The sequence below is a fragment of the Bos javanicus genome, chromosome 22, assembly GCF_032452875.1.
Source record: "Bos javanicus breed banteng chromosome 22, ARS-OSU_banteng_1.0, whole genome shotgun sequence".
NCBI classification, from domain to species: Eukaryota; Metazoa; Chordata; class Mammalia; order Artiodactyla; family Bovidae; genus Bos; species Bos javanicus.
In genome coordinates this window covers 48,783,194-48,810,239 of record NC_083889.1, presented here as the reverse complement: position 1 = coordinate 48,810,239, position 27,046 = coordinate 48,783,194, and the positions used below count along the sequence as shown (strand labels likewise).

Genomic DNA, 27,046 nt, shown 5'->3' with positions numbered 1-27,046 from the left:
CTCTAGGTATTCAGGTTGGTTGGTGGACTGTTTTTATCAACTGCCCCAATCAAGGCTGCTCAACCGCACTATCCTTTCTAAGGAAGGCACCCTTAGCTGACTGTGAATCACCCCAAACCCAGGCCCCTAAGGCCCGCAGCACACCAATGCTAAGTGTCTGTATTTGACAGGGATTTTCAAGGGTCAGAACAGAGACAAATGTGAGTGTCCCATATGTGAGCCTCACACTTCAAAGTCCCACTTTGATCATCTGAGCAGCACTTTGGGGGAGAAGCCCACCCTGTGTCACTTAACCCTCCAAGTACCACCCAAGACTCAACCTGCCTCTCCTTGTTCCCTAATGCATCTCATGCCACCTCAACTCTGCTGATGGCCACAGTGAGTCCCCTGCTTGCCAGGCATGAGCCCCAGGGGATGGGACCACCGCATCCATTTCATACCCATGATGCCCAGCCCAGCAAGCCAGGGAGCGGATGACAAATGGACAAGCAGACAGCAAGATGAATAGGGGTGAGCTTGCTTCTCTTTCTTCCCCCTTCCTCTGGGCACTGCAAGCTTGGTGCCCTGAGGAAGACCTGATTCCTGGAGCCATTTCCCATTCTCCACACCCCAAAACTATCAGCTGTCCTCAGCCTAGCTCCCACATTCCAGGTTCAACAGCAGACAGGCAACCACGTGATTTATCATGGCCCCTGTCTTGCTTCTCTGGGAGAACAACATCCACAGGCTTCTATGCTCTGACGCTGGGCCTGAGCTAAGGAATGCCCCTGTAGATGCTGCATTCAAGGCTTCTCAGGCTCAGAGGCGAGTCAGCGGTCTAAAGAGCACTCACAAGAAAAAGCAAAGAACGGGGTGATCACCTGGTGTGCACCTGTCTGCACGGTATTTCTGTGCATGGCTTTCCTTCATCATCGGAACACAAGAGGCAGCAGCCTTCACGTGGTTTTCAAATGCCCTCCTGTTGTAAGAGCCAAAACTAGTTACGCATGAATCTAAGTAATCAAATTGCCACAGGGATAACCAAGTGATTCGCCCACAGGCTGACAACAAGAGCAGCAGTCACCTCAGCCCAGTGGCCACACATGACACCTAGATGTGTCAATATTAGGGGAACAGGTCCACACTCCTGCACACCAGACATGTCTCTGACAGACAAGGGGTCACCACAGCTGACGGCAAGTGGCCTCCACGTCCCAGGGAAGCAAAAGAAAAGGCCTATGCCCCCACAAGACCCAGCCAAGGCCCTATACACCCCAACTCAGGTGGCAATGGGATCCAGAGGGCCCTCAGGTAGACAGCTCAACCCAGCTGCTGGCTCAAGAGGCATAAGCACCCCAGAGCCTCCCTCAGCCCTCGAGAGCGACCCCACTCTCCATCCTGCCTGCGCCTGCTCACAAATAGAGAAGTGGACAAACGGAAATGCTCTGGTCTCTGTCCCAGCAGGAAACACTCTGCTGACCACTCTGCTCAGCAGGAGACACTCAGCCGCACCCAGGGTGCTGCAGGGCAGAGCCTTAGGCAGCCCGCCTCCCACAGCCCGCCCACCAGGGCCAGTGCCCAGTCACTGCCCCACAGGGAGCCAAAGCACGGATGTGTTGCTAAAAGCGGCTCAGAGAGAAGGCCCCTCTCCTAGATTCAACTCCGGGAATTCCTCAGCAAATGTGTGGGAAGATTTCCCTCCTTCATGCCCACCTCCGCGAGGCACCTGTTGTTTCTGCCTCCAAAGGGCTCCAGGAGGCTTCATGGCTGTTCACGGAATGGGTCCCAGGGCTCTTCTCAACCACACCACCAACGGAGGCTGGAGGTCACTTGGGACAGACTCCATTCAGCCCCTAGAGAAACCCTGCCGACCATGTCCAGGAGCCTCTCTCCCCACCTACATCTGACTGAACCCCTGTGCTCCCTCCTCAGCTGCTGCCCCAGGCCCAGCACTTCTGCAGAGGTCACAGCTCTTGTGGGTAGGAAACCTGTTTCTGCAGCTCACCCCACTGCCCAGGCTGTGGGGGGATGCAAAACACTGCCCCCCCATCAGGCGCCAAGGGAAGGGTCACTTTGAGGCGGCACCTTCACCCCACGCCACGCCACCCCGCCCAGGCTGACGCCCTCACCTGATGGCCATGGAGTGTGTAGAGCAGCCGGCCCTCCATGAGGTCCAGGATCTTCAGGGTTGAGTCGCTGGAGGCTGTGACCAGGTAGTTCCCCGACGGGTGGAAGGAGAGGGCGTTCACCGCCGCGCTGTGCACTGGGGGAAGGACAGCAGTCAGGCGCAGGCCAGGAGGCCTGTGAAGCCAGAAGACAGCAGGACCAACCAAGGCTTGCACAGGGCTAGGCCAGGGCAGCCAGCACCCCGAGCTGCTGTGAGGAGCCTCCCAAGGACTTTCCAGGAGGGCAGCACGAGCAAAGGGCAGGAGGAGACCCACCCAGAGGGCAGGCCGCGGGAGACGCAGGGCAGGTGGGAGCACGTGGGGCAAGGCCAGGGGATCGAGCCATCCCTCCGCCTCTCCCTCCTCACCAAGCTGTCAAGCTAGAGACGAACAGAGTGCCTGAACATAACCCTCACTCTGCCTCACATGCTGCCACCTCAGGGAAACCAAATGGAAAAGAAAACCCCTGAAATGCCACTACGACGCCCCTGCCCTGGGGGAAAGAATGTGAGCGGGATGGGTGAGAAGAGAGTGCAAACAAGCTCTCGGGAGCCAGTCAGGCTGGGGTTCTGATCCCAGGCTCCCGACTGGCCCACCCTGACACACTGAGCTTGTCTCTCCTTCTGCGGCACAGCACCCACCTTAGCGTGCTGTGGGGATACTACCAGCTGATGCCTGGGAGGCGTCTGTGCAGAGTGAGCCCTGATGCCCCTCTCCACCACCCCAGGCATCCGACGCTACTCCAGGTCCTGCCACTCAACCCCCTTAACAGCTCAAGCCCCTCCATGACTCTTCCCCACTGCTCTAGCCCAAGCCCCACCATCCACGCTGGTGTCCCTCACTCTCCAAGATCTGACCCCTAGCCCTGTAGGCTCCCTAGCTGGGGGACCTTCCTACCCCTTGTTCCCCTTGGGCCGGGAAGACCCTGACTGGCCTCTTTCCCTGACCCTGCAGCTCAATGTTCAGTTAACGCCCCAGGGAAGCCTCCCCTGACCTCACCATCAGGGTCTTGTTTTGGCCTCCTGAAGCACCATGAGCCTCTTCAAAGCAAGGGTTTTGCATTTATGTGCAGTTAATTCATTCCCCACTGGGTCCCCAAGACACCACGTGCTCCACTAGGCAGGGGCTATGTTGGGTCCCTGGCTCCCGGTTCAAGGCCTGACACTGAACGGGTCTCAAAAAGCAGTTGGTGAGTGGGACCCAGACAGGACACACGGGGATGGGCAGTGCGAGGACCAGCCAGCCACATCACAGCTTCTTAGAGCAGCTGCTGAGGAAGACCTGGTACCTTCATACCCACTACTACTGGCCAGAGGGCGGGTGGTGGGGTAGGGTGGCAATCAGTGGGACTACAGTAACCATGAACCCACCAAGTCAGAACAGCCATAAATATAAAGGCAAATTCTAAAGCCAACCCCTCATCCTGGCACGTGAGCGTGCAGGAGCCATTGCTGGGCCAATAAACACCCCCACCACGAACTAGTCTCCACAGAGCCGACAGAAGTGCACGGAGCCCCTCAAACTCCAGTCTGGCCAACATGCAGACGCCGGGGACTGTGGATTCACGGTCCTGGCACACTTAGGGGAGACAGCCAGGACTTTACGTAACACGATATTCAGGTCTGAACACTCTCGGCACCAGGAACTCCAAGAGATGGCCTGAAGTGGGGCTGCCGGGATCCCCAGAGTCAGCTCCTGGAGCCACAGCCCAGAGCCCCCACAGCCCAACACACTCCTATACCAGGGCCAAGGGAAAGGGGGCAGCACCCTCAGTGCTTACCAAAAACCAGGGGCATAGAGAGCAGAGAAAAAAAGTCACAGCAACCCCAGCTGAACTGAACAGGCACCAGCCGCACACAGCAACAGAAAGAACATAAATAGCGCAGAGTGTGACCAAGACTCCCCACGTGTGGGGGGAGCACCCACGTGTGCAGACCCAGAAGCAGCGTGGACTGAAGCTCCTGACACAAAGCAGGATTCTCTCTGAGGAGCACAGGAATAGGGGGGCCTCTAATTCATCTACATACTTCCAGAATATATTTTTTCAGCATTAGACTATAGTTACTATGATACCACAATTGAGTGGATGTTTAAAAAGTAAATCCTTCCTTCACCCTGAGTGTCAAGTCTGGGGAGCAGGAGACAGGGTCCTGCAGGCTCTTCAGGCTGTGTGTCTCTAGGCTGCGAGCCTGCTCCTGAGGGGCTGTGCCCGCCAGAAGGCAGCTTCACACTCGTGGTGAAGTTGGGGGTGGGGGGGTTGGGGGGGTGGGGGTCGAGGGAGGCAAACACAGCAAGATCCCCTGCGCCCTCAGCCCCACAGCAGACAGCGTGGAGAGTCAGCTGCGCACCGCGCCACCCCCCCCCAACCTCACCACTCCCCCATCTCCTCTTGGGCCTCCTCAAAATGCTGCTCCTGGCACTTCTGCCTCCCTGAGCCTGGAGAAGGGCACACTATTCTTGTTTCTGCAGCCCCTGGCAGCCTGCGCTGGCATGAGTGCCACCCCCGCCCCAACCTGAGACAAAGTTGGGAGAGCCAGCAGCAGGATCGAGCAGGGAAGCAAGCTCAGGGAGCACAGGGCTTGTCCAGCACCAGCCAGGGGCAGGGCGTGGCTACCACGCCAGGGCCTCCCACCTGGTCAAGCCCACCCAAGGGAGGGAACTACCCCTCCTCCCTGAGGAAGGGTGCCCAAAGCCCGGCTCCACGATAAATGACAGGAGTAGCAAAGGCCTCTTGGCTGGGGTAGAAATACCTGGAACCGTTGACTCCAGAAGAGGGCTCAGCCCGGCAAGCCAGGCTTTTGGAGATGTGCCAGACCCCACAACCAACTGCCTTTCCCCACTCGCTCAGCTGCCTCATCCCCTAGCCCTGTCAGCCTGGGGCAGCTTCTCCAGCTCTGCAGAGGGTGGGACTGTGCCAGGGAGGCCTCATAAGAATTAGCCCTGGATGACAGTCCCCCTGGACGATGGAGGCCCAGCTGCCCCACGAAGGGGTGAGCCTCCTGTCACAAAACCCTGAGCAGTGATGGCCCACAAACAATCCACTTTTCACCAAGCCTGAAGCTGCAGGCCCTCTGCCTGGCTCCATGGCAGACATGAGTGACGGCTGATGGGAGGCTGCCAACCGGGCACAGCTGTGTGCTACACCCCACCCCCACCGCTACCCCAGAGAAGGGATGCCAACTCAGGGTCAGAGATGTACCAGCTCGAGGTCCTACAAGTCACCAGGGTGCCAGGGAGGGGGCCTGAGGTCACTGCAGACCCTGCCCCCAGTAGTGGAACAGGTCACAGCTGCGGCTTAAGGAGACATCTGGGTATTCCCAACCTGCCTGCACAGCTCTTCCTGCTGAATCCTCAGCAAACCTGCCCCCCTGCCCAATGGGCTCCAAACTGGCCAAGGGACCCAGGTGCCCAAGCAGCAGGTCCCTTCCAGGACAGGCCACACCAGTGCCGAGCCGCACCACATTCCCCACCCCACCACAAGGAGCTTGGCACCAACCACCCAGGGTGGCTCTCACAACACAACTGGCATCACAGGTGACACAGAGGCTGTGGGCTTACAAGAGCTGTGGGCTCACACGATGAAGGTGCTCTGACAGCAGCAAAGGACGCTCCAAACACTGCTCTGCAGGAACGCTGTGTGAACGCTGGCTCAGGGAAGGCGGGGGAGAGGCAGCGTGTTGGCCAGATCAGGTGGGACAGTACCTGGCCTCATGAGCAACCCTTTCAGTCTCCAAAACCCAAAAAGGGTGCAGACCTGCCCTGCTGGCTACACAGCAGCTTTAAAACCTTCCTTGACCATGTCTGGGGTAGGGCGGGGCATCCAGGGGGTTGCTAAGGACCAATGTACAGAGAAGCTGAGACTCTGAGCTCTAACTGGAACTTCTGGAGAGAGCCATGTCCTCTCAGAGGCCTTGGGCAAATAAATGACTGGAATCAACACAGTGTGAGGAACCCACAGCTTCTTCGCTGCATGACCCAGGCAAGCCTCAAACATCCCATCTGTGAAATGGGGAGCAGCCCTGCCCTGCTGACCACCCAGGCCTGTCCCTGGATATCGAACACACACGTGCCTGGAAAGCACAAGGCACATGAAGGGATCTGGGACAAGGCTGCTCAGATGTCTGAACAGTCTTAGTGTGGGCTCCGAGCATATGGCACCTAAGCCATCTCCGTGGGGACTGGCACTCTCGGGGCTCCAGCGCCCCACCAACTCCTTGCTGAATTGGGAAATCAGAACTGCTCCCTGCAGTGACAGGCCAGAGCAAGACACTCCTCGCCTGAGACAAAGGGTGCCAGCCACCTGCTGTTGCCCAAAGTGATTCTAACACGCCAACAGGGGACGGGAAGTACCCTCCACAGAGCAGGATTTTGGTGGGTGGCCACAGGCGGCCTGGACTCGCTGGCCACACACTGCAGTATCACGAACCAATTTCTCAGAAAAGCACAACAGCCTTATGCACTCAAACCCCAATCAGGGGAGACACTGGACGCCACTGGCCTTAAAAACTTTCCCTGGGTGTCTTAAGGGGTCAGAAAACAACTTCGGGGCCTGCTGCCAAGGGACTGGGAGCCCTTCTTGGGGATTCAGCCTCCCAGGGATCCCCCTGCCTCTTGTGGTGGGGAGACAACTGCTACTCAGGAGCTAGAAACATCTCTCAGGTCGAAGGTGCTGCCACAGCACTCCCTAGGGGAGCGGCTGGACCTGAGCAGACCTGACCAGGTCCCTGCCGGTAAAGAGGGTGAGGGGTGGACCCCCTACCAGTGAGCTCAGGCCCGCGAGGTTTCCTTGAGCCCTGGAGGCTGAGCCCAGAGGGAATTCAGCTGTTTGTGGGGTGCTCCAGGCCCCCGAAGTCTCTGGTCCCTAAGCGGGGGTGGTGCTTAGGAATCGAATGCTTCAGGCTTGCTGAGTGGCTGTCATGAGAGGAAAGGACAGCTGTACTAACAGACTGAAATTCCTCTGCGGAGCCCGTCAGCCTCATGCACCTCAGGCCCCCTCAGCACTCGACCTCTGATGCCACCTGAGTCCACCCACCGCCCCCCAGCCCTGCCAATCATGGACCTCCCACTCCCACCCGCTGCCAAGCCTGCTCCCTCAAGAACCCGAGGCACCTCTCCCCAGCACCCTCTACTCTTCTCCACTGTTGTGGGTCACCACACCCTGACCACCCTCTTCAGGATACCCCACTTTCCTCCACTCCCCCGGCTCCGCTCTCCTCAGCCCTCCACTTCGAGGAGACCAGGCTCCCAGCCGTCCCTCTGGATGCCTTGTGGATCTTTTTCTTCCAAGCTTAGGGATGCAGGACGTGTCCTCAGCCCTTCTCACACCCCAGATCCGGGCTCAGCTGGCCCCTCCACCCCACAGCATCAGCTTTGCCTAGATCCAGTCTCCAGAACCTATCCTCTGGGCCTGAGCCCTGCCTCACTCTCATGTCTAGCCTTCACCCAACATCGGGCATGGACAGCCCGCCCACCAGGCACATGGCTTCCTACTCAAGCAGGCTCTCAGCACGCTATCCTCTCAGATGCCTGTCACCTCTTCACCCCATCCCAGCACGTCCAGCCAGGACATGGGCTACAGCATGGCATTCCAGGCCCTCCCCTGCGGGTACCTGTTGCTGTACCTCGTCCACACCAGGCACCTGACCCATCAGAGGTGTGCCTGGACTCTCCCAGGGTCACCTGGGGATTTTCCCCATCAGTATGAAGATTTATGTGGTAAAACCACATATCCAGTACTAGACTGTAATCCTCATTTGGATTCTCCCATCAGATCCTCACAAATCCCATCAGGCAGGCTACCACCACCTCTGCACAGACAGGAAGCAGAGTCCAGGCACTCCTCTGCCTCATCACCTCCCTGCCCATCTCTCCCTGTCCAAGGCCCCCTGACCTCACACTCAGAGACAGCATTCCCGCCCAGCACCACTCTGCTCCTCCTACCTGCCCCCATCAGTGTGCTGGTATACCCAGTTTGCAACTTGGGCCTGGCCCAAAGCAGGAGAAAGGCCTCTAAGGCTGAAGGAGAGGAGAGGCGTGGTCTCCAAGGAGAGGGCAGACCCCGCTGGGGCTCTGATCTAGAAGCCGCTGTCTGAAACAGCCATCAGTGACAAACTCCAGGGTTTCCTGTTGAAGCAAGAATCATTCTTGTGGCTGGCCCCTGCCACCTGGTGGTGGTGTGCAGTACTGCAGGCCTGGGCCAGCCAGGCCAGCCTTGCGAGGAAACCAGACCTCAGGACTCCAGGACAGACTCAGCAGCAGCAGCATCACCATCACTGTCACCAACACTGCACCAACGCAACATAGAGAGGCACTCTCTAAGCTCCTGTCATGGATCAACTCATTACACAAACACCACCTATGAAACACGTCTCATCATCGTCCCAGGGGTACACAGGAGTCAAGTAACCTGCCCAAACTCACCCAGCTATCTCCATCATGTGCTTTTCAAGACCAGGACCCATTCTCCCTTCTTGGAAGGTCTGTTCCTTTAGTCACCCCAAGAAAATGCCAGCCTCAAACATCTAAGACTCGGAACAGCTTGTTGGGGGTGCAAGGAGAGAACTCTGAACCCCACACCCCATAACTTTGTACAGGTATGTCCTTCTCCACTTACTCCTTGGAAGGAAAGTTATGACCAACCTAGACAGCCTATTAAAAAGCAGAGACATTACTTTGTCAACAAAGGTCCATCTAGTCAAGGCTACGGTTTTTCCAGTGGTCATGTATGGATGTGAGAGTTGGACTATAAAGAAAGCTGAGCGCCAAAGAATTGATGCTTTTGAACTGTGGTATTGGAGAAGACTCTTGAGAGTCCCTTGGACTGCAAGGAGATCCAACCAGTCCATCCTAAAGGAGCTCAGTCCTGGGTATTCATTGTAAGGACTGATGCTGAAGCTGAAACTCCAATACTTTGGCCACCTGATGGGAAGAACTGACTCATTTGAAAAGACCCTGTTGTTGGGAAAGATTGAGGGCAGGAGGAGAAGTGGACGACAGAGGATGAGATGGCTGGATGGCATCACCTACTCAATGGACATGAGTTTGGGTAAACTCTGGGAGTCGGTGATGGACAGGGAGGCCTGGCGTGCTGCAGTTCAAGGAGTTGCAAAGATTGGACACGACTGAGCGACTGAACTGAACTGTCCTTCCCATTTTCGGGTGTGAATTTTGTAAGTAAGCCCATGAACTTGAAACTTAGTCCCAAATTCACAACCACAGTTCTTCAAACTACTCCAGCTCTGACTCCCCCTGGTTTCGCCCCAAACCCCCAGGTCTGTCTACCCATTCAGCCTCCGACAGAACTCTCAACGCCTCCTGTGGTACCTCACCAGCTCCCTTTCTGGGTCCGTATCCCCACAACTGTGGTGAATCACAGTTCTGCCCAGTCACACCTGCCCTGAGGCCAGTTCCATACCCTAGTAGCTTCAGATATTTCATCTTGAGCTCACACAAGTCTGACCCCACCCCCATCTCCCTCCTGGAGCCTGACAGCAGCCCATATTGACAGCCCGCCACCCTGCCTTCCAAGGGCTACAATTAAATTAGGAGACACAGCACCAGGGCTGTGTTTGCCAGCCTGGCCCCTAACAAATGGACCCTCCAAACAGCTCCTGGCTCCACATTTGTGGAGAACACCATGGAACCAGAGGTGGCCAAGGTCCCACCAACACAGACCTCTTTTGACAAACCTCTCCCCTTCATCACCTCCAGGGCTATCAGCTTGGCCCCAGAGCACAGAGCGTCCATTACAGGGGGAGGCAGGTGGCATGTGCAGCCCCTGAGAAGTGCCCCTCACGAGGTGCCCTGACCAGAGCCCCCATTCGGCCCGCAGTGTGCGTGAGGCTCTGCCACTTCACAAATGGCCACCAGAGGGCTGGTGGATGCCAGGTGGCAACCCCTTCCATCCCCTAGCCAAGTTTCCAGACAGCCACGCCATAGACGACCCACCCCTGGAGATCCCAACAGACCCAGGACTCCCCACAGCTAGCCAGGGCTGTCCTCAGGCCCAGTTCAGCCCCGCAGCCATGAGCTGGACACCTGGCACAGCACAGTCCCGCATCAGCCCCTCGGGGACACTCACACTGATAGTGCTGTAAGAGCCGGTGAGTCCGCACGTCCCACACCTTCACCGTGTTGTCCATGCCTGCAGCAGCGATGCACGTGCCACTGGGGTGGAAGTCCACGTAGCTGACAAAGCTGGAAAGAGGGGGCCACCGAGTGCTGTAGGAGGCCTGACTCAGACCCCAGAACGCCCAGCGCCTCCCCGTGCCCACACATCTGCTCATGCTGCTCCCCTCGGCGCAGAACACCTCCCTGCTGCCCTGTGTCTTTAGCGGGCGGCCAAGGGAAGGCAAGAAGGAGAGGGCGAGGAAAGAGCTAGGAGTGACCTGGGGGGGACTTCCAGAAGCAAGTCCCAGCACAAACCTCTAAATTCGAGCAGAGACACTGCTCTTCAGACCAATGGTCAGCCAGCTGCTCGCAGGCTTTCAGTCAGAGCCGGCGCCCCGACCTGAGCCAGAGGCAGGGCAGACCCTGACAACCGAGGCCCAGACAAGAGGGGCCAGCAGGTTCCAGATCATCTGCTCACCTATTCCTAGGAGACAAGCCAAGGGCCCTTGATAGACTCATATGAGACACTCAGGATGGTACTGTGGCCTCCTCAGGAGGGGCCCTGACATGGGGGTCTCAGCCTACTGGGGGCAAAAGCTGGGGTTCATTCAGGGACCCAGATCAGGTGAAGCCCTGCTCAAACACAGGCTCCTCCCTCTCAATGATGCAACACAATACGAACAGGCACCATCTGCTACAAGAACTGATTAGCCTTTCATTTATCAAGTCGTCACCAAGGAGAACATACTAACATCCTTTTAGGGGTCTGGGTTCAACTTCTTCAGACACACATGTCACAATTCTGAAAACTAGAAAATGAAGGAAAAAGAGAGCCCCAAGAGTTTCATGCCTTGAGGTTAAGCCTCTTATTGTTCGTGGGATGAGGCAGAACCTTTCACACACACACACACACAAACAGATGCAGAGCCAGGGAGCAGCAGAGACATGGCTGAGGGACCCCAATGCCACCACCGGAGGCCCCTACAGCCTTTTTATGCCCTAGTCTGTGCTGTTCTCGAGGGCCTACAGGTGGGGGGAGAGGATCTAGGAACTTACCCGCCATGCTCACAGTATGAGTGGACACACTCCCGGCTGGTCTTGTCCCACAGTTTGACAGTTTTGTCATCACTGGCGGATACGATGAGCCGCCCATCCGGGGAGAACCTGAACCGGCGGGGACAGGAGTTACAACACCAATCAACAGACATCACAGGTGCCACACATCGCCTTCCAGTCACTCTTCTTGAGCTGCCCAGCACAGGAATGTGCTGGGGCCACACACCCTGCTCTGACCCTGAGTGATCCTGGGCAAATGCTCTTCTCTCTGCAAGATGGACCAGAAGGGTGCCCACCTTCCGGTGAGCAGGTAAGAAGTATGGTCACACACAAGGCCCCCGACACTGCACATGGCAATATGCATGCTGACTCTGGTGTTGTAGCAACAAAGTGGCCCAAAGCTCACTATGGACATCGTTATCCTGTCCCCAGACGCCCTGAGTCCATATGTGACTCAGAATGGGTCAGCAAGACCAGATGCCAACTAAAAAAGATGGAGGTTCTGGAGACCTACCACCAAAGGCCTGGTGTGAGTTCAACACTCATTTGCTGGCTGGGCTGCTCCCACTCTCAGAAGCCCAATAGTGAGGACCTCTCACAACAGCCAGGGACCTCCCAGGACAGAGAACCGAGTGCTCTAGAGGACAAGTAACTTCCTGGGGTCCCCAGAAGAGCACAGCTCAACAGTCCCCAACCTCTGACTCTCATGGTTTCCTGGTATCCCCAGACACCCTCAACCTCTTCCCCTGAAGCACACAGATTTGACACGTGAGATCTGTTGAAATAAATAGAATAAACCAGAAGTAGGCATAGCTGTGTCTGCAGCTTTTAGGCCTTGAAAAGTACTTTCATTACCTGGCCCCACCCCCACAGCACTGGCCCCACACCAGAAGGAAAACCAGCTTCCAGATCAACCTCATCAGAAGCCTGGGGCCCCATCAGGCTTCTGGAAAAAAACCCGCCTCTGAGGAGCAGAGCATCTAAGAGATAAGGAGGCAAGCCTCAGTGCCAGGGGCCCAGCTTCTAAGCTCAGCTCTGCCACTTAATCCCTGTGTCAAAGGGCAAGATATTGCATTGTTCTGAGCCTCAGGTTCCTCATCTGCAAAATGGCAACGATGCCACCAACTTGCAAGACTGCCGTGAGGAGTTAGAAGAAAATGTCTAGGGGTGGTATGATGTTATCTTGTTGTTCTAATAAGTGGCCCCTGATGACCCACTTTGGGCACGTCAGCACAGATGTCAGGGGTCAACTGTGGCCAGCAACTGGCTAACTTATCCCTCATGCATTAGCTCAGCGAAGCTTTGATAGCTTACAATGTGAGAACTACTAATGTTCTTATTCACAGATAAGGAAGCTGAGGCTCGGGAAAAGTAAAGAGTGGCTAAGTAACTTGTTCAAGGTCAGGATGCAGACACCTGGCATCTTTTCTGTACCCCCAACCCCTGGGGTCTCTCCGACAATCTCAGGTAGGACTACACTCACTTGGCACAGCGGACCCAGTTGATATGCTGGCTCAGGGAGAACAGGAATTTCTGGCGATGAGTGGACCACACCTTGACTGTCTTGTCGTCAGAGGCTGTCACGAAGGACTGGCCATCACTGCAGAAATGGACGCTCCTCACTGTGGCCGTGTGTGCACGAAACACAGTTGACTCGCCTTTGCTGCAAGGATGGGTATCCAAAGTCAGGAAATCCATAAACCCGTAACAGCAACATAAGGGTACATCGAAGCTCTCCCCACTCCTCAGGACCCTCCCCAAATCAATCCAGGCCTGAGTGCCCCAGTCCCCAAAAAGGGAAGCAAGAGCCTCCCCGCCAGGAGCAGGACCCCCGCCCACCTCACCCACGTGCACACAGCATCAGGCGGGATCCTCCCAGGAAGGCTGAGGTCAGCCCAGAATCTCCCTGCTGACCCTGAAGGGAGGGCCCCGACTGAAGCCCAGCTTCTAATGGCACCCCCTCAGAAGTTAGGCAGAGGTCCTACTGTGACCAGTCCAGCACCAGGGCCAAGACTCAGACAAGCCCGTTCATGTCTTTAACTCACACGTTGGGTACCCATATGCGGACAGTCTTGTCGCGGGAGCCAGAAGCAAGCAGGTGTCCCGAAGGGGAAAAGTTCACACAAGTTACGGCGTCCTTGTGGCCGGCAAATCGGTAGGCACGGGTCTGGGGCTTCATGTGCCACACCATAAGGCACGAGTCCATGGAGCCACTGGCTGAGGAGAGAGCAGACACGTGACCCTCAGCTCGAGCAGGCTGGAGCCTCTGCCAGGAGCTGGGGCAGGGTGGGCAGCGGGGAAACTCAGCTTCACAGCCAGCTCCATCTTCTCCATCTTCAGTCACACCTCCAGTGACTGCTGAGCGGGGGTTTGGAGAGCCTGTGGCCTGTTGACTCTCTAGGCAGCAGGTCCACACTGGAACCGGCCAAGGATATGCCCATCAGCTAGCCCTGCAAAGGACCCAGGTCTCCCCAGAGACACACTCTGAGGCTCTAGAGAGCAAGTCCTCCTAAAACTGGAGAGCCAGCTCAACCCAGTGGGCTTATTACCGTTAAGAGGATCCATCAGAAGGGCCCCAAAACAGACCCCAAATGACTTTGGTTTCCTTTTAACCTCCACTGTATCATGAAACCAGCAGTTTCTGGCAGGGGACCTTGACGATGGGATGAAGGGGGAAGCTCATCCATAGAAACAAGAAAGCTGCAGCCATGTATGAACCCTCAAGTGGCCAAGAAGGGGGCACTCAGCTGTAGCATAAGGGCAGTGGGGGGGAAGGGCATACACGGCTCTGCTCCACAGCCTTCTCACTGGTGGCATCTTCAACAAGAAGGCGTGCCCATGGCACTGTGGACAGCAGAATCAGTAAAGGCCCAGGGAAATGCCACCGTTTAGGCTCATTCTGAGGCCAGACCTCAGAGGTAGACAGGGTATGGAGGGAAAAGCCCGGAACTAGGTCCTACTCTCAAAGGCTGTATGATCTTGGCAAGGTCCCCAACCTCTCTAAGCCTCACACTCCACATGCAGAATGGAACTCAGAAAGCCTAGTGCCCAGGGCGCTGGCTGCTGAAGCAGCCTGCAGGTCTAGAGAAAGCACCTGAGTTCTCACTGTGCCCTGCGCCCCCCATGCCACACCTCCCAGGCAGAAACTCGACCTTCTCAGTCCAAGATGCCTCCTCTTACCCAGCTGCTTTGTGTTGAGACTGAAGTCCACAGAGGTGACTGCATCTCGATGGCCCTTAAAATGCCTCTCCAGCGAGGGGTCCTCCTGAGGGAGAGCCAGGGTCAAATGCGTGAAGCCTGGATGAGGAAGGGGCTTCCCTAGGTCCAAGACACTTCCTAGAACAACCAGGAGGGTTTTAAAATGCTCAAGGTATGACCCTTTATATAGGAAAATTCCAAGGAATCACTAAAAAACTATTATAATAAACAAGTTCAGCAAGGTTACAGGATACAAAATAGACAAAAATCAAGTATATCAACAATGAACACTGTGAAGAATAGAAGTATGAAAACAATTTCATTTATGATACATAAAGAAAAAACTTAGGAATAACTTAACAAAAGATGTGCAAAACACAGTGAGAACTAAAAGAAAAAATCACTGAAAAAAGTAGGAGGAGACCAGTTAAGATAAGAGGCTCCAGTTCAAGACGGAATAAAAGTATGTGTGCTCATCTCCTCCTGCAGGAACACCAAAATCACAACTAGCTGTTGAACAGTCATCGACAGGAGGATGCTGGAACCTACCAGAAAAGATATCCCACGTTCAGAGACAAAGAAGCCAAGGCGAGACAGGAGGAGGGGCACAATCACGATAAAATCAAATCCCGTACTCTTTGGGTGGGTGACACATAAACTGGAAAAGAGTAATACCAAAGAAGCTCTCCCACTGTTGTGAAGGCTCTGAACCCCACATCAGGCTTCCCACCTGGGGATCCCACAAAGGGACTGGGAATCCCCAAGGAATCTGACCTTGAAGGCCAGTGGGATTTGACTACAAGACTTCCACAGGACTGGGGCAAACAGGGACTCCAGTCTTGCAGATCACAAACAAAACAAAATAAAACCCAGACTCAGAGAAAAGGAGCAATGACCCCACAGGAGACTGAACCAAAACCACCTGCTAGTGTTGGAGGGCCTCCTGTGGAAGTGGATCAGCAGGAGCTCACCACAGGCACGGGCACTGGAAGCGGCAGTCTGGGAAGGTTCCCCTTGCGGTGAAGCCTCTTGGAGGTCTCTATTAACTTGATTATAGACCCCTCGGCTGGGTCCCCTCAGGCCAAACAACAGGGAAGGAGCACAACCCCACCCATCAGCAGATAGAAGGATTACAAAGCTTTACTGAGCAAGGTCCTGCCCACCAGAGCAAGACCCAGTTTTTCCCATCACCAGTCACTCCCATCAGGAAGCTTACACAAGCCTCTTAGCCTCCACCATTAGAGGGCAGACAGAAGCAAGAAGAAGCACAATCCCACAGTAACTAAAACAAAACCCACATTACAGAAAGTTAATCTCGATGAAAAAGCAGAAAGGTATGTCCCAGGTGGGGAACAGATGGGGAAACAGTGGAAACAGTGTCAGACTTAATTTTTGGGGGCTCCAAAATCACTGCAGATGGTGACTGCAGCCATGAAATTAAAAGACGCTTACTCCTTGGAAGGAAAGTTATGACCAACCTAGATAGCATATTCAAAAGCAGAGATATTACTTTGCCAACAAAGGTCCGGCTAGTCAAGGCTATGGTTTTTCCTGTGGTCATACATGGATGTGAGAGTTGGACTGTGGAGAAGGCTGAGCGCCAAAGAACTGATGCTTTTGAACTGTGATGTTGGAGAAGACTCTTGAGAGTCCCTTGAACTGCAAGGAGATCCAACCAGTCCATTCTGAAGGAGATCAGCCCTGGGATTTCTTTGGAAGGAATGATGCTAAAGCTGAAACTCCAGTACTTTGGCCACCTCATGCCAAGAGCTGACTCATTGGAAAAGACTCTGATGCTGGGAGGGATTGGGGGCAGAAGGAGAAGGGGACGACTGCCGGGAGTAGGAGCTCTGCCCGTGGCAAAGGTCATGAGGAAGGAAGCTCGGCATACGCAAAGGCGGGATCGAGCCTCAGGAGTCCCCCTGGAAATTCTCGAGCATCTACCCCCCAAACCAGAGTCTGCCTACTTTCTGCTTTGTGCTCTCACCTACACCTCTGACTTTACGGGGGGCTGTCCCCCACTACCTCTCTCTGAAAAAAAAGAGTTAACTTACAGCTCCAGTTAATAAAGTTCCTGGGTGTGATAGTGTTTCAACCTACAAACTCCTTTGGAAGTCCTCTAGCCTGCCTGAATAGGTTTTTCCGGCCACATGTGATTGCTCAGAGCCTCCCAACTGTGAGAGGCATGAGATGTTCTAAACTGTCTAAATACAGATTCCTTTGAGCAGTTAAAAGATTGATTAGAAATTGTATTGGTGAAGGGTTTTTCACTTGTTGGGCCAATGTTTGCTGCTAAGTCTCCATATCCCTTACCTGCTGTGTCTCTGGCAGTGTACTGATTAATATAATTGGTGTAAGTAGTAGCTTTAATGTTTGTACCTTTAGAGAAAAATAAGTTTTCTGAAGAAAGGGTCTTAAAATGTTAACAGGCCTCCGGGCCAGAAGATGATCCAAATCACCTAAACTTTTGCATATGATAAGTTTGCAGGAAGAAAGCCTGGCTTACTGCATGACTCTACCCCTTCCCCCATTATCCTCTATGCATAACTTAAGGTATAAAAACTACTTTGGAAAATAAAGTGCAGGCCTTGTTCACTGAAACTTGGTCTCCCCATGTCGTTCTTTCTCTCACCTTCTGGCTGAATTATTCAGCGTCTTTTCTCCACTGAATTTCCTCACTGAGCTATCCTTATTTCAGCCTCTTTTCTCCACTAAATTTTCTCACTGAGCTATCCTTATTTAACCACTCTTTATATCCTTAATTAAGGCTTAATTAAGCAATTATTTCCTGATCCTCGCCCCGCTTCAAATTCCCTGGATCCACCGGGGCTGGACCCCAGCAGATAGAGGATGAGATGGCTGGATGGCATCACTGACTCGATGGACGTGAGTCTGAGTGAACTCCAGGAGTTGGTGATGGACAGGGAGGCCTGGCGCTGCGATTCATGGGGCTGCAAAGAGTCGGACACGACTGAGCGACTGAACTGAACTGATGTCCCAGGTGAAGGGACAAGACAAAATCCCAGAAAAACAACTAAATGCAGTGGAGATAGGCAACCTTACAGAAAAAGAAATTAGAATAATGACAGTAAATATGATTCAGGATCTTGGGAAAAGAATGGAGGCAAAGATTAAGAAGATCCAAGAAATGTTTACCAAAGACCTAGAAGAACTAAAAAACAGACAGACAGAGATGCATAATAATACACTGGAAGGAATCAACTGCAGAATAAATGAGGCAGAAGAACCGATAAATGATCTGAGGACAGAATGGTGGAAATCACTGCCACAGAACAGAATACAGAAACAAGAATGAAAAGAAAGGCAACCTAAGAGACCTCTGGGACAACATTAAACACACGAACATTTGCATTATAGGAATCCCAGAAGAAGAGAGAAAGGACCTGAGAAATTATTTGAAGAGAGAATATCTGAAGACTTTCCTAACATAGGAAAGGAAATAGTCAACCAAGTCTAGGAAGCACAGAAAGTCCCAGGCAGGAGAAACCCAAGGAGGAGCACCCCAAGACACATAGTAATCAAATTGACAAAAATTAAAGACAGAGATAAATTACTAAAAGCAACAAGGGGAAAATTACAAATAACATACAAGGGAATTCCCATAAGGCGATCAGCTGATTTCTCAACAGAAACTCTACAAGCCAGAAGGGCTTGATATATTTAAAGTGATGAAAGGGAAGAACCTACAACCAAGAATACTCTATCCAGCAAGACTCTCCTTCAGATTTGATGGAGGAAACCAAAAGCTTTCCCAACAAGCAAAAGTTAAGAGAATTCAGTACCATTAAACCACCTTTACAACAAATGCTAAAGGAACTTCTCTAGGCAGGGAACACAAGAAAAGGAAAAGACCTACAAAAGGTAAACCCCAAATACCTTAAATGTAAATGGATTAAATGCACCAACCAAGAGACACAGACTGGCTGGGTGGATGAAAACAAGGGCATGTATGCACTTTCATTTACCACATCACTCTGCTTGACCAACCACCGACCCACCACCACCTCCCCACCCCACCCCACCCTCGCCAGAAACTGTATGTAATTATTTTATATTGTTAAGTTAATCATGTTCCCATATGGCTTGCAACTGTAATTATCATTTGTTTTTGTCTGGCTATTGATGGTGAAAACCCATAAACATCTTTTACTAATGTGATTATGTAACGATTACTCACGTAATACTATTTTATCATGACTGGTCAACAGAAAAATAATAGAACTCTACCACCAAATTAGGATCTAATAGAAAAACCGGTAAAATCCACTTTTTGAAATCCAGATGCATAACAGAATTACTTTGAAATTTTTTGAAAAACACAAACGCTCAGGTAGTGCTTTTTTTCTCCAGAGCTCCAGATGTTTCTAATGAGCAGTCATGTTTAAAAATAACTGGACTATATGACCCTGTTTTGTCAGTTTTCATTCCGATCCCAAAGACAGGCAATGCCAAAGAATGTTCAAACTACTGCACAATTGCACTCATCTCACACGCTAGCAAAGTAATGCTCAAAATTCTCCAAGCCAGGCTTCAACAGTATGTGAAACATGAATTTCCAGTTGTTCAAGCTGGTTTTAGAAAAGGCAGAGGAACCAGAGATCAAATTGCCAACATCCACTGGATCATAGAAAAAGCAAGAGAATTCCAGAAAAACATCTACTTCTGCTTTATTGATTACATGAAAGCCTTTGACTGTGTAGTAGTCAAGTAGTGAAGTCATTCAGTCGTGTCCGACTCTTTGCAGCCCCATGGACTGTAACCTACCAGGCTCCTCAGTCCATGGAATTTTCCAGGCAAGAGTACTGGAGTGGGGTGCCATTTGATCACAGCAAACTGTGTTTCAAGATATGGGGATACCAGACCACCTTATCTGCCTCCTGAGAAATCTGTACGCAGGTCAAGAAGGAACAGTTAGAACCGGACATGGAACAACAGACTGGTTCCAAACTGGGAAACAAGTATGTCAAGGCTGTATACTGTCACCCTGCTGATTTAACTGATATGCAGAGTACATCATGTGACATGTCAAGCTTGATGAAGCACAAGCTGGAATCAAGATTGCAGGGAGAAATATCAATAACCTCAGATACACGGATGACACCGCCCTTGTGGCAGAAAGTGAAGAACTAAAGAGTCGCTTGATGAAAGCGAAAGAGGAAGTGAAAAAGCTGGCTTAAAACTCAACATTCAAAAAAACGAAGATCATGGCATCCATTTCCATCACTTCATGGCAAATAGGTGAAAAACAATGGAAACAGTGACAGATTTATTTTCTTGGGCTCCAAAATCACTGCAGATGGTGACTGCAGCCGTGAAATTAAAAGACGCTTGCTCCTTGGAAGAAAAGCTATGATCAACCTAAACAGCATTTTAAAAAGCAGAGACATTACTTTGCTGACAAAAGTCCGTCTAGTCAAAGCTACGGTTTTTCCAGTAGTCATGTATGGATGTGAGAGCTGGGCTATAAAGAAAGCTGAGCACCGAAGAACTGATGCTTTTGAACTGTGATGTTGGAGAAGACTCTTGAGAGTCCCTTGGACTGGGAGATCCAACGCGTCAATCCTAAAGGAAATCCCTCCACCAGGAAGGACTGATGCTGAAGTTGAAACTCCAATACTTTGGTCACCTGATGCGAAGAACTGACTCCTTGGAAAAGACCCTGATGCTGGGAAAGATTGAGGGCAGGAGAAGTGGATGACACAGGATGAGGTGGTTGGATGGCATCACCAACTCGATGGACATGAATTTGAGCAAGCTCCAAGAGTTAATGATGGAGAGAGAAGCCTGGTGTGCTGCAGTCCATGGGGTCGCAAAGAGTCGGACACAACTGAGCTGAACTATATGATGATCTATTATTTCTATCTGGTTTGTCTCACTTTTCTATTTCATATTCAGTGCTCCCATTTCATTCAGTTTATGTTCTCCAATTTCTCCATCTCCTTTTTTTTTAATGTTCTTTGTGAAGCCTTTATCTAGTAGAAAATCTTTTGTATACATATAAAAATATACAAATATATAATATATATATTGAAGAAAATTTATGAATTTTTCCTAGTTTTTTTCACTTATCCTATTTCATATTCAGTGCTCCCATGTCATTTAGTTTATGTTTTCCAATTTTTCCAACTCTTTCATTTCTTGATGTTTTTCTCAAGCCTTTATCAAGTTATCAGGTGTAATAGAAAAACTCTTGTATATATATAATAAACAATACATACATCTATTTTATAAAACTTAGGAATTTTTGCCTAACTAAAAAATTTATGACATTTTGATTCCTCTTGTTTCACTTAGTATGAAATGTAACACAATATATCTAATTTTTTTAAAAGATATGCAACAAGCAACAAAGGTTTATTGTATAGCACTCTACAGGGAATTATAATCAATATTTTGTAATAATATAATAAAAGTAATTTCAAAAATAGTATGTGTATATGTATAACTGAATCACCAAAAAAAAGAATTCTGTTTTTTGGAATTTAGTAATGTTTATCTTTTTGCCAGTTTTTTTAAATGTCCTATGTATGACATACAAAATTTTAAATATATTTGTGTAGGATGTAAGATTAAATTAACATAAATAGAAATCTATTATATTTAAATTATTAATGACATTATTCAAGATGCTATATTTTCTGCCCTTGATAAAACAGTCTCAGAGAAATGTTAATATATCTCACAATTATTATATATATATATTTTTTTTCCCTTTATTTCTTCAATTTTTGCTTTATGTTTGCTTCTTGTTATTGGACTTCCCTGCTTTATGTCTGCTTCTTGTTATTGGACTTCCCTGGTGGCTCAGATGGTAAAGCGTCTGCCTACAATGCGGGAGACCCAGGTTCAATCCCTGGGTTGGGAAGATCTCCTGGAGAAGGAAATGGTAACTCACTCTAGTATTCTTCCCTGGAAAATCCCATGGACCGAGAAGCCTTGTAGGCTACAGGCCATGGGGTCACAAAGAGTCAGACATGACTGATCGACTTCACTTTCACTTTTTTGTTATTAGATGTCTAATGGTTTATGATGTCTATCTTGTTTGTGAATCATACCTTTTGTCATTAAAAACATTCATCCTTGTTTTATTTAAAAATACATTAATTTTTTAAAAAGATTCAGATAAATGGAAAGATGTCCCATGTCTATAGTTTGGATAACTTAATATTAAGATGCAATACTCAAGTTGATCTAAACAGAGTCAATGCTGCTGCTGCTGCTGCTAAGTCGCTTCAGTCGTGTCCGACTCTGTGAGACCCCATAGACCGCAGCCCACCAGGCTCCCCCATCCCTGGGATTCTCCAGGCAAGAACACTGGAGTGGGTTGCCATTTCCTTCTCCAATGCATGAAAGTGAAAAGTGAAAGTGAAGTTACTCGGTCGTGTCCGACTCTTCGCAACTCCATGGACCGCAGCCTACCAGGCTCCTCCGTCCATGGGATTTTCCAGTAAATAGAATCTCATAAAAATCTCAGGTGCTTTTTTTTTTTTTTGGCAGAAATTCACAAGCTAATCTTAAAATGCATATAAAATATAAGACAGCCAGAATAGACAAAAATTTTTTTTAAAAAAAGGACTTCTCTTGTGATACAATGAAGAATCTGCCTACCAAAGCAGGGAAAGCGGCTCAAGCCCTAGTTTGGTAAGATCCTACATCCTGCAGAACAACTAAGCAGATGCACCACAACTATTGAGCCCATGCACCTAGAGCAACAGGAGAAGCCACCGCAATGAGAAGCCTGTGCAACGCAACTAGAGAAGAGCTCGTGCTCACAGCAACTAGAGAAAACTCATGTGCAGCAATAAGACAAAGCACAACCCAAAATACGTTAACCAGTTAAATTAATAAAGCTTTTAAAATAAAAATAACGTATAAAAAAAGAGGGGTGCTTCCCTAGTGGTCAGTGGTTAAGAGTCCACCCTGCAATGTAGGCAACACGGGTTTGATCCCTGCTCCGGGAAGATCCCACACACGGAGAAGCAACTAAGCCCATGCACCACAACTACTGATTCTGTACTCTAGAGCCCAGGAACCATTACTCCTGAGCCTACTTGCTGCAACTACTGAAGCTCGTGTGCCCTGGAGCCTGTGCTCCGCAACAAGAGAAGCCAGTACAATCAGAAGCCCAAGCATCACACCGAAGAATAGCACCTGATCTCGGCAACTAAAGAAAGCCTGCGTGCAACAACGAAGATCCAGCAGAGACAAAAACAAATAAATCTTAAAAAAAAAAAGGGGGGGGGGGCGGTAAACACTCACTATAGAAAATAATCTGGTAGTTTCTCAAAAAGTTAAACATAGGACTTCCCTGGTGGTCCTGTGATTGAGAATCTGCCTACAAATGCAGGGGACATGGGTTTGACCCCTAGTCCAGTAAGATTCCACATGCCACAGAGCAAATAAGCCTGTGTGCTACAACCCCTGAGCCAGTGCTCTAGCACCCTTGAGCCCCAACTACTGAGCTCACGTGCTGCCACTAGTGAAGCCCACGCTGTGCTTAGCCACGAGAGAAGCCACCAAGCTGAGAAGCCCGCACAACCCAACAACAACAGCTCTCGCTCCCCACAACTAAAGCCATGAACACCCAGCACAGCCAAAGATAAAAATAAACACATCATTTTTAAAAAACTTAAACACAGAATTATCAAATGACCCAGCAACTGTAGGTAAATACCTGTAAGAACTGAAAGCATTCTCACACCAAGGCCTGTACAGAAACATTCATAGCAGTATTAATCATAATAGCACAAAGTGGAAAAACCTTACTGTCCATCAACAGGTAAGTGGATAAACGACATGTGGTACATCCATACAACAGGATATTTATTCAGTCACGAAATGGAAACATGTACAGCTTTGAAAACATTATAAGTGAAAGACACCAAAGGCCACATTTTGTCTGAGTCCATTTATATGAAGTGTCCAGAATAAAGACAGAAAATAGATTCGTGGCTGACAGGGACTGAAGGGGCTGAAGGAAGGAGATTGGGGGGAGTGGGGAAGAAGGGGAGCAACTGCTTAATGGGTACAAGTTTCTCTTTGGGGTGATCAAAATGTTCTGGAAACACAATAATGCTAACACAATACTGTGAGAGTACTAAAAACCACTGAATTTTACACTTCAGAAGGGTGAATTTTATGGTATGCGAATAACATCTCACCGAATTTATTTTTTCAAAGAGAGAAAATGGGGTCTTTCAGCAACCACCACCTCAGGAATCGGATCCCAAACCCTCCATCCCACTGTGGACTAACAAGTAAAACCGAAGGTCCACCCTGAACAAGCCCCTGAGGCTTTACCACCACCTCCACTCCACCCAGCATCAGAGAAGCTGTAGCTTAGGAAGACATGGAGATAATATTCCAGACTTCTCCATCCAACAGCAATTCATGTTGGAGAGCTATACCCCAGCCACGCAAAAATCTCTCTTTACCCCAAATATCAGTAACCTCAAAGAAGCATTTTGGGGGTACCAGGGAGCCCAGCAAAACCTCCTCTTGGGGAAAACCCGTCCTTGGTGCAGAGCAAGGACTCCAAGGAACTGTAACCAGAACAAAGGTTCCCGTTCCTCATGCCCCGCTCCACCCTCAACACACCTGCCTTTCAACTAGAGAGGGAAGGGCAGCTGGGGGGGGGGGGGCGGGGAACAGAGCAGAAACGGCTCCACCTGAGCTTCTTAGAAAGAACTAGGGTAAAACAGTACCCCCTCGAGGGCACGGTCAGATCTGCCCCGAACCACCGGACCCCTGAAATCTCCCAGCACCCTCTCTTCCAACGCCACAGGCTTGCTGGTTCCTCGTTTCCCCCAAAGCTGGGGAACACCATTGGGGTCAAAAGGCCTGCTTCCCAGTCTGGGCCCTCGGCTCACGTACCCAGACACCTGAGAAAGCCAACAAGCCACCACTCAGCGTCACTGACTTTCACAACCCAGCCAGAGAGTACCAGGCAGGTTGAGTTTTCAAAACAACCTCTCAAAAAGAGGGGCTTTGGAGTGCTCCCCACTGGCCTCTGGAAGGACCTGGGGCCGAGAGAGGGCAGCCTGTCACACTGACGCAGGCGTCCCGGGGGCCTAGCTTTCCCACAGGGAATAGGGTACACTCTCAACAAGCCCCCGTTCAGCCACCCGCTGCTCAGGGAAACGGAGACTGAAACTAGAGAGGCCCAGCACTGACCCCAAGTCACACCTCCAGTCAGGCCGTACTACTGTCTGCCCAGCTAGGAAGCAAAACCCGAGGGCAGACATTACTGGTTTGTTAGCCCCGGCAGCGCGAACAGGGCCTGGCTCGCAAGAGGCGTTCACCAGGTGCCCGCACTCAGCACCGCCTGCACCGACCGAAACCTGGGGCCTGAGAGGACCGGCTCGGAACCCCGCGTCCGGCTAGGCGCCCGCTGTCCCCGCGGAAAGACTAAAGCTCGGGCGGCCGCCGCTGACAGAAACTTACCGGGCAGTGCGCGGTCATGGCGGGGCCGGGGGCGCCCAAGGCGCCGGAGGAGCGTGAAGGAACGGCGGCTGCCGTTGCGGCGCGTTCAGTTTCCGCGCCCCCAACCGCCGCCAATAGCAACGCGGGTCTCTTCACCTCGCCCCGCCCACCGCGGTTAAAGGAGACGCGATGCCCCAAGTTTTTGCCCGGCGACCGGAAGGAAAGCTGTAGGGCCGGGTCCACGGTTCTGCGTCTAGTGCCACCTGGCCAGTCAACCTACGGACGGCGCTGCCAAATGCCTCTGTCCACCGTCATACATTCCCACTGAGAAATTGAAAAGTCCAGGAATAAAGGGTTCCCCCACCGACCCGTAGCCAGGCTAAAAAGACCATGTACAGAGCCTTCTGGGATTGCAGTTCCAAGACGGTCCTCATCCTTGTGTCTGGAGGGTACCGGGACTACATTTCCCAAGATGCCACGAGGGTGGGACCGGGATTAACCACCCGAAACCAACGCGTTAAGGATCCCGGAAGTAGAGGGTGTGGCTCGATGTGCTTGTGTTCTCTAAAAGCGCCCGGGAGGCCGGCTTTTCTACCCTATTCAGAGCCAATTATTGGCCCTTCAGGAATTCTTTAAGTGGTTCGCTCCTCCGAACGCGCTTAAAACAAGTGTCTGTTTAAAAGGACACTAGTCACCCGGAATCACATCCGTGGAGTCGAAAGGCCTGGGATATATTCTCAGTTCTTGCCCTGATTCGCTGTGTGACCTCGGGGAAAAAGTAACTCTGCTCTGTGGACCTCAGTTTCCCAGTTTGTGATATGAGAGGCTGTTTCGCAGCCTGGCCCTCTCAGGACCCTCAGCGCTGAGTACCCGATGTAAATTACAATACCAGTTTAAAAGAGGAAACAATGCCGGGACCTGTCCACCAGAGGCCGTCCTTGCTCACTTTCTGCTGTCCTTAGACGCGCGCCCCCACCCCCACCCCAAGCTGGGCCTGATCTAGACTGGACATTTTTCAAGATTTGTGAATCTTCCATCACTTCTTCTGGTGAAGTATGGATTGTCGATACTTAAAATGAAGCAGGGCAAAGGCTAACAGTTTTGTCAAGAGAATATACTGGTCACAGCAAACACCCTCCTCCCACAACACAAGAGAGGTCTCTACACATGGACATCATCAGATGGTCAATACTGAAATCAGATTGACTATATTCTTTGCAGCCAAAGATGGGAGAAGCTCTATACAGTCAGCAAAAAAAAAAAAAAAAAGACCAGGAGCTGACTGTAACTCAGATCATGAACTCCATATTTCAAAATTCAGATTTAAATAGAAGAAAAAAGAGAAAACCACTAGGCCATTCAGGTATGACCTAAATCAAATCCCTTATGATTATACAGTGGAAGTGAGACATAGATTTAAGGGGTTAGATCTGACAGAGTGCCAGAACAAATGTGGATGGAGGTTCATGACATTGTACAGGAGGTGGTGATCAAAACCATCCCCAAGAAAAAGAAATGCAAAAAGGCAAAACAGCTGAGAAAAGAAGAGAAGCTAAAGGCAAAGGAGAAAAGGAAAGATATACCCATCTGAATGCAGCATCCCAAAGAACAGCAAGGAGAGATAAGAAAGCCTTATGTGAACAATGCAAAGAAATAAAGGAAGCAATAGAATAGAAAAGACTAGAGATCTCTTCAAGAAAATTAGAGATACCAAGGGAACATTTCATGCAAAGATGGGCTCAATAAAGGACAGAAATGGTATGGACCTAACAGAAGTAGAAGATATTAAGAAGAGGTGACAAGAATACACAGAAGAACTGTACAAAAAAGATCTTCATGACCCAGATAACCACGATGGTGTGATCACTCACCTAGAGCCAGACATCCTGGAATGTGAAGTCAAGTGGGCCTTAGAAAGCATCACTACGAACAAAGCTCGTGGAGGTGATGGAATTCCAGTTGAGCTCTTCCAAATCCTGAAAGATGATGCTGTGAAAGTGCTGCACTCAATATGCCAGCAAATTTGGAAAACTCAGCAGTGGCCACAGGACTGGAAAAGGTCAGTTTTCATTCCAATCAAAGAAGGGTAATGCCAA

At 50.9% G+C, this 27,046-nt stretch overlaps 1 protein-coding gene and 1 non-coding gene across 6 annotated transcripts in view; one reads left to right on the top strand and one right to left on the bottom strand.

The window, feature by feature from the left end:
- The window catches only part of POC1A (POC1 centriolar protein A), a 77,067-nt gene extending 51,718 nt beyond the window's left edge, over window positions 1-25,349 (bottom strand). The window contains exons 1-7 of one of the 5 annotated variants that reach the window (XM_061396801.1): window positions 24,972-25,347; window positions 14,490-14,574; window positions 13,355-13,526; window positions 12,793-12,972; window positions 11,310-11,417; window positions 10,225-10,340; window positions 2,109-2,242 (exon numbers count right to left, since the gene is read on the bottom strand). In XM_061396801.1, coding sequence (XP_061252785.1) covers window positions 2,109-2,242; window positions 10,225-10,340; window positions 11,310-11,417; window positions 12,793-12,972; window positions 13,355-13,526; window positions 14,490-14,574; window positions 24,972-24,989 — 813 coding nt within the window. In that variant the 5' untranslated portion in view covers window positions 24,990-25,347. Of the gene's footprint in view, window positions 1-2,108; window positions 2,243-10,224; window positions 10,341-11,309; window positions 11,418-12,792; window positions 12,973-13,354; window positions 13,527-14,489; window positions 14,646-24,971 lie in introns of all 5 variants that reach the window. The other 4 variants (XM_061396804.1, XM_061396803.1, XM_061396805.1 and 1 more) reach the window with 4 other exon arrangements.
- TRNAC-ACA (transfer RNA cysteine (anticodon ACA)) lies at window positions 21,322-21,393 on the top strand. Its single transcript has one exon. It is a non-coding gene; the product is annotated as a tRNA-Cys (tRNA).
- Window positions 25,350-27,046: the final 1,697 nt, after the last annotated feature.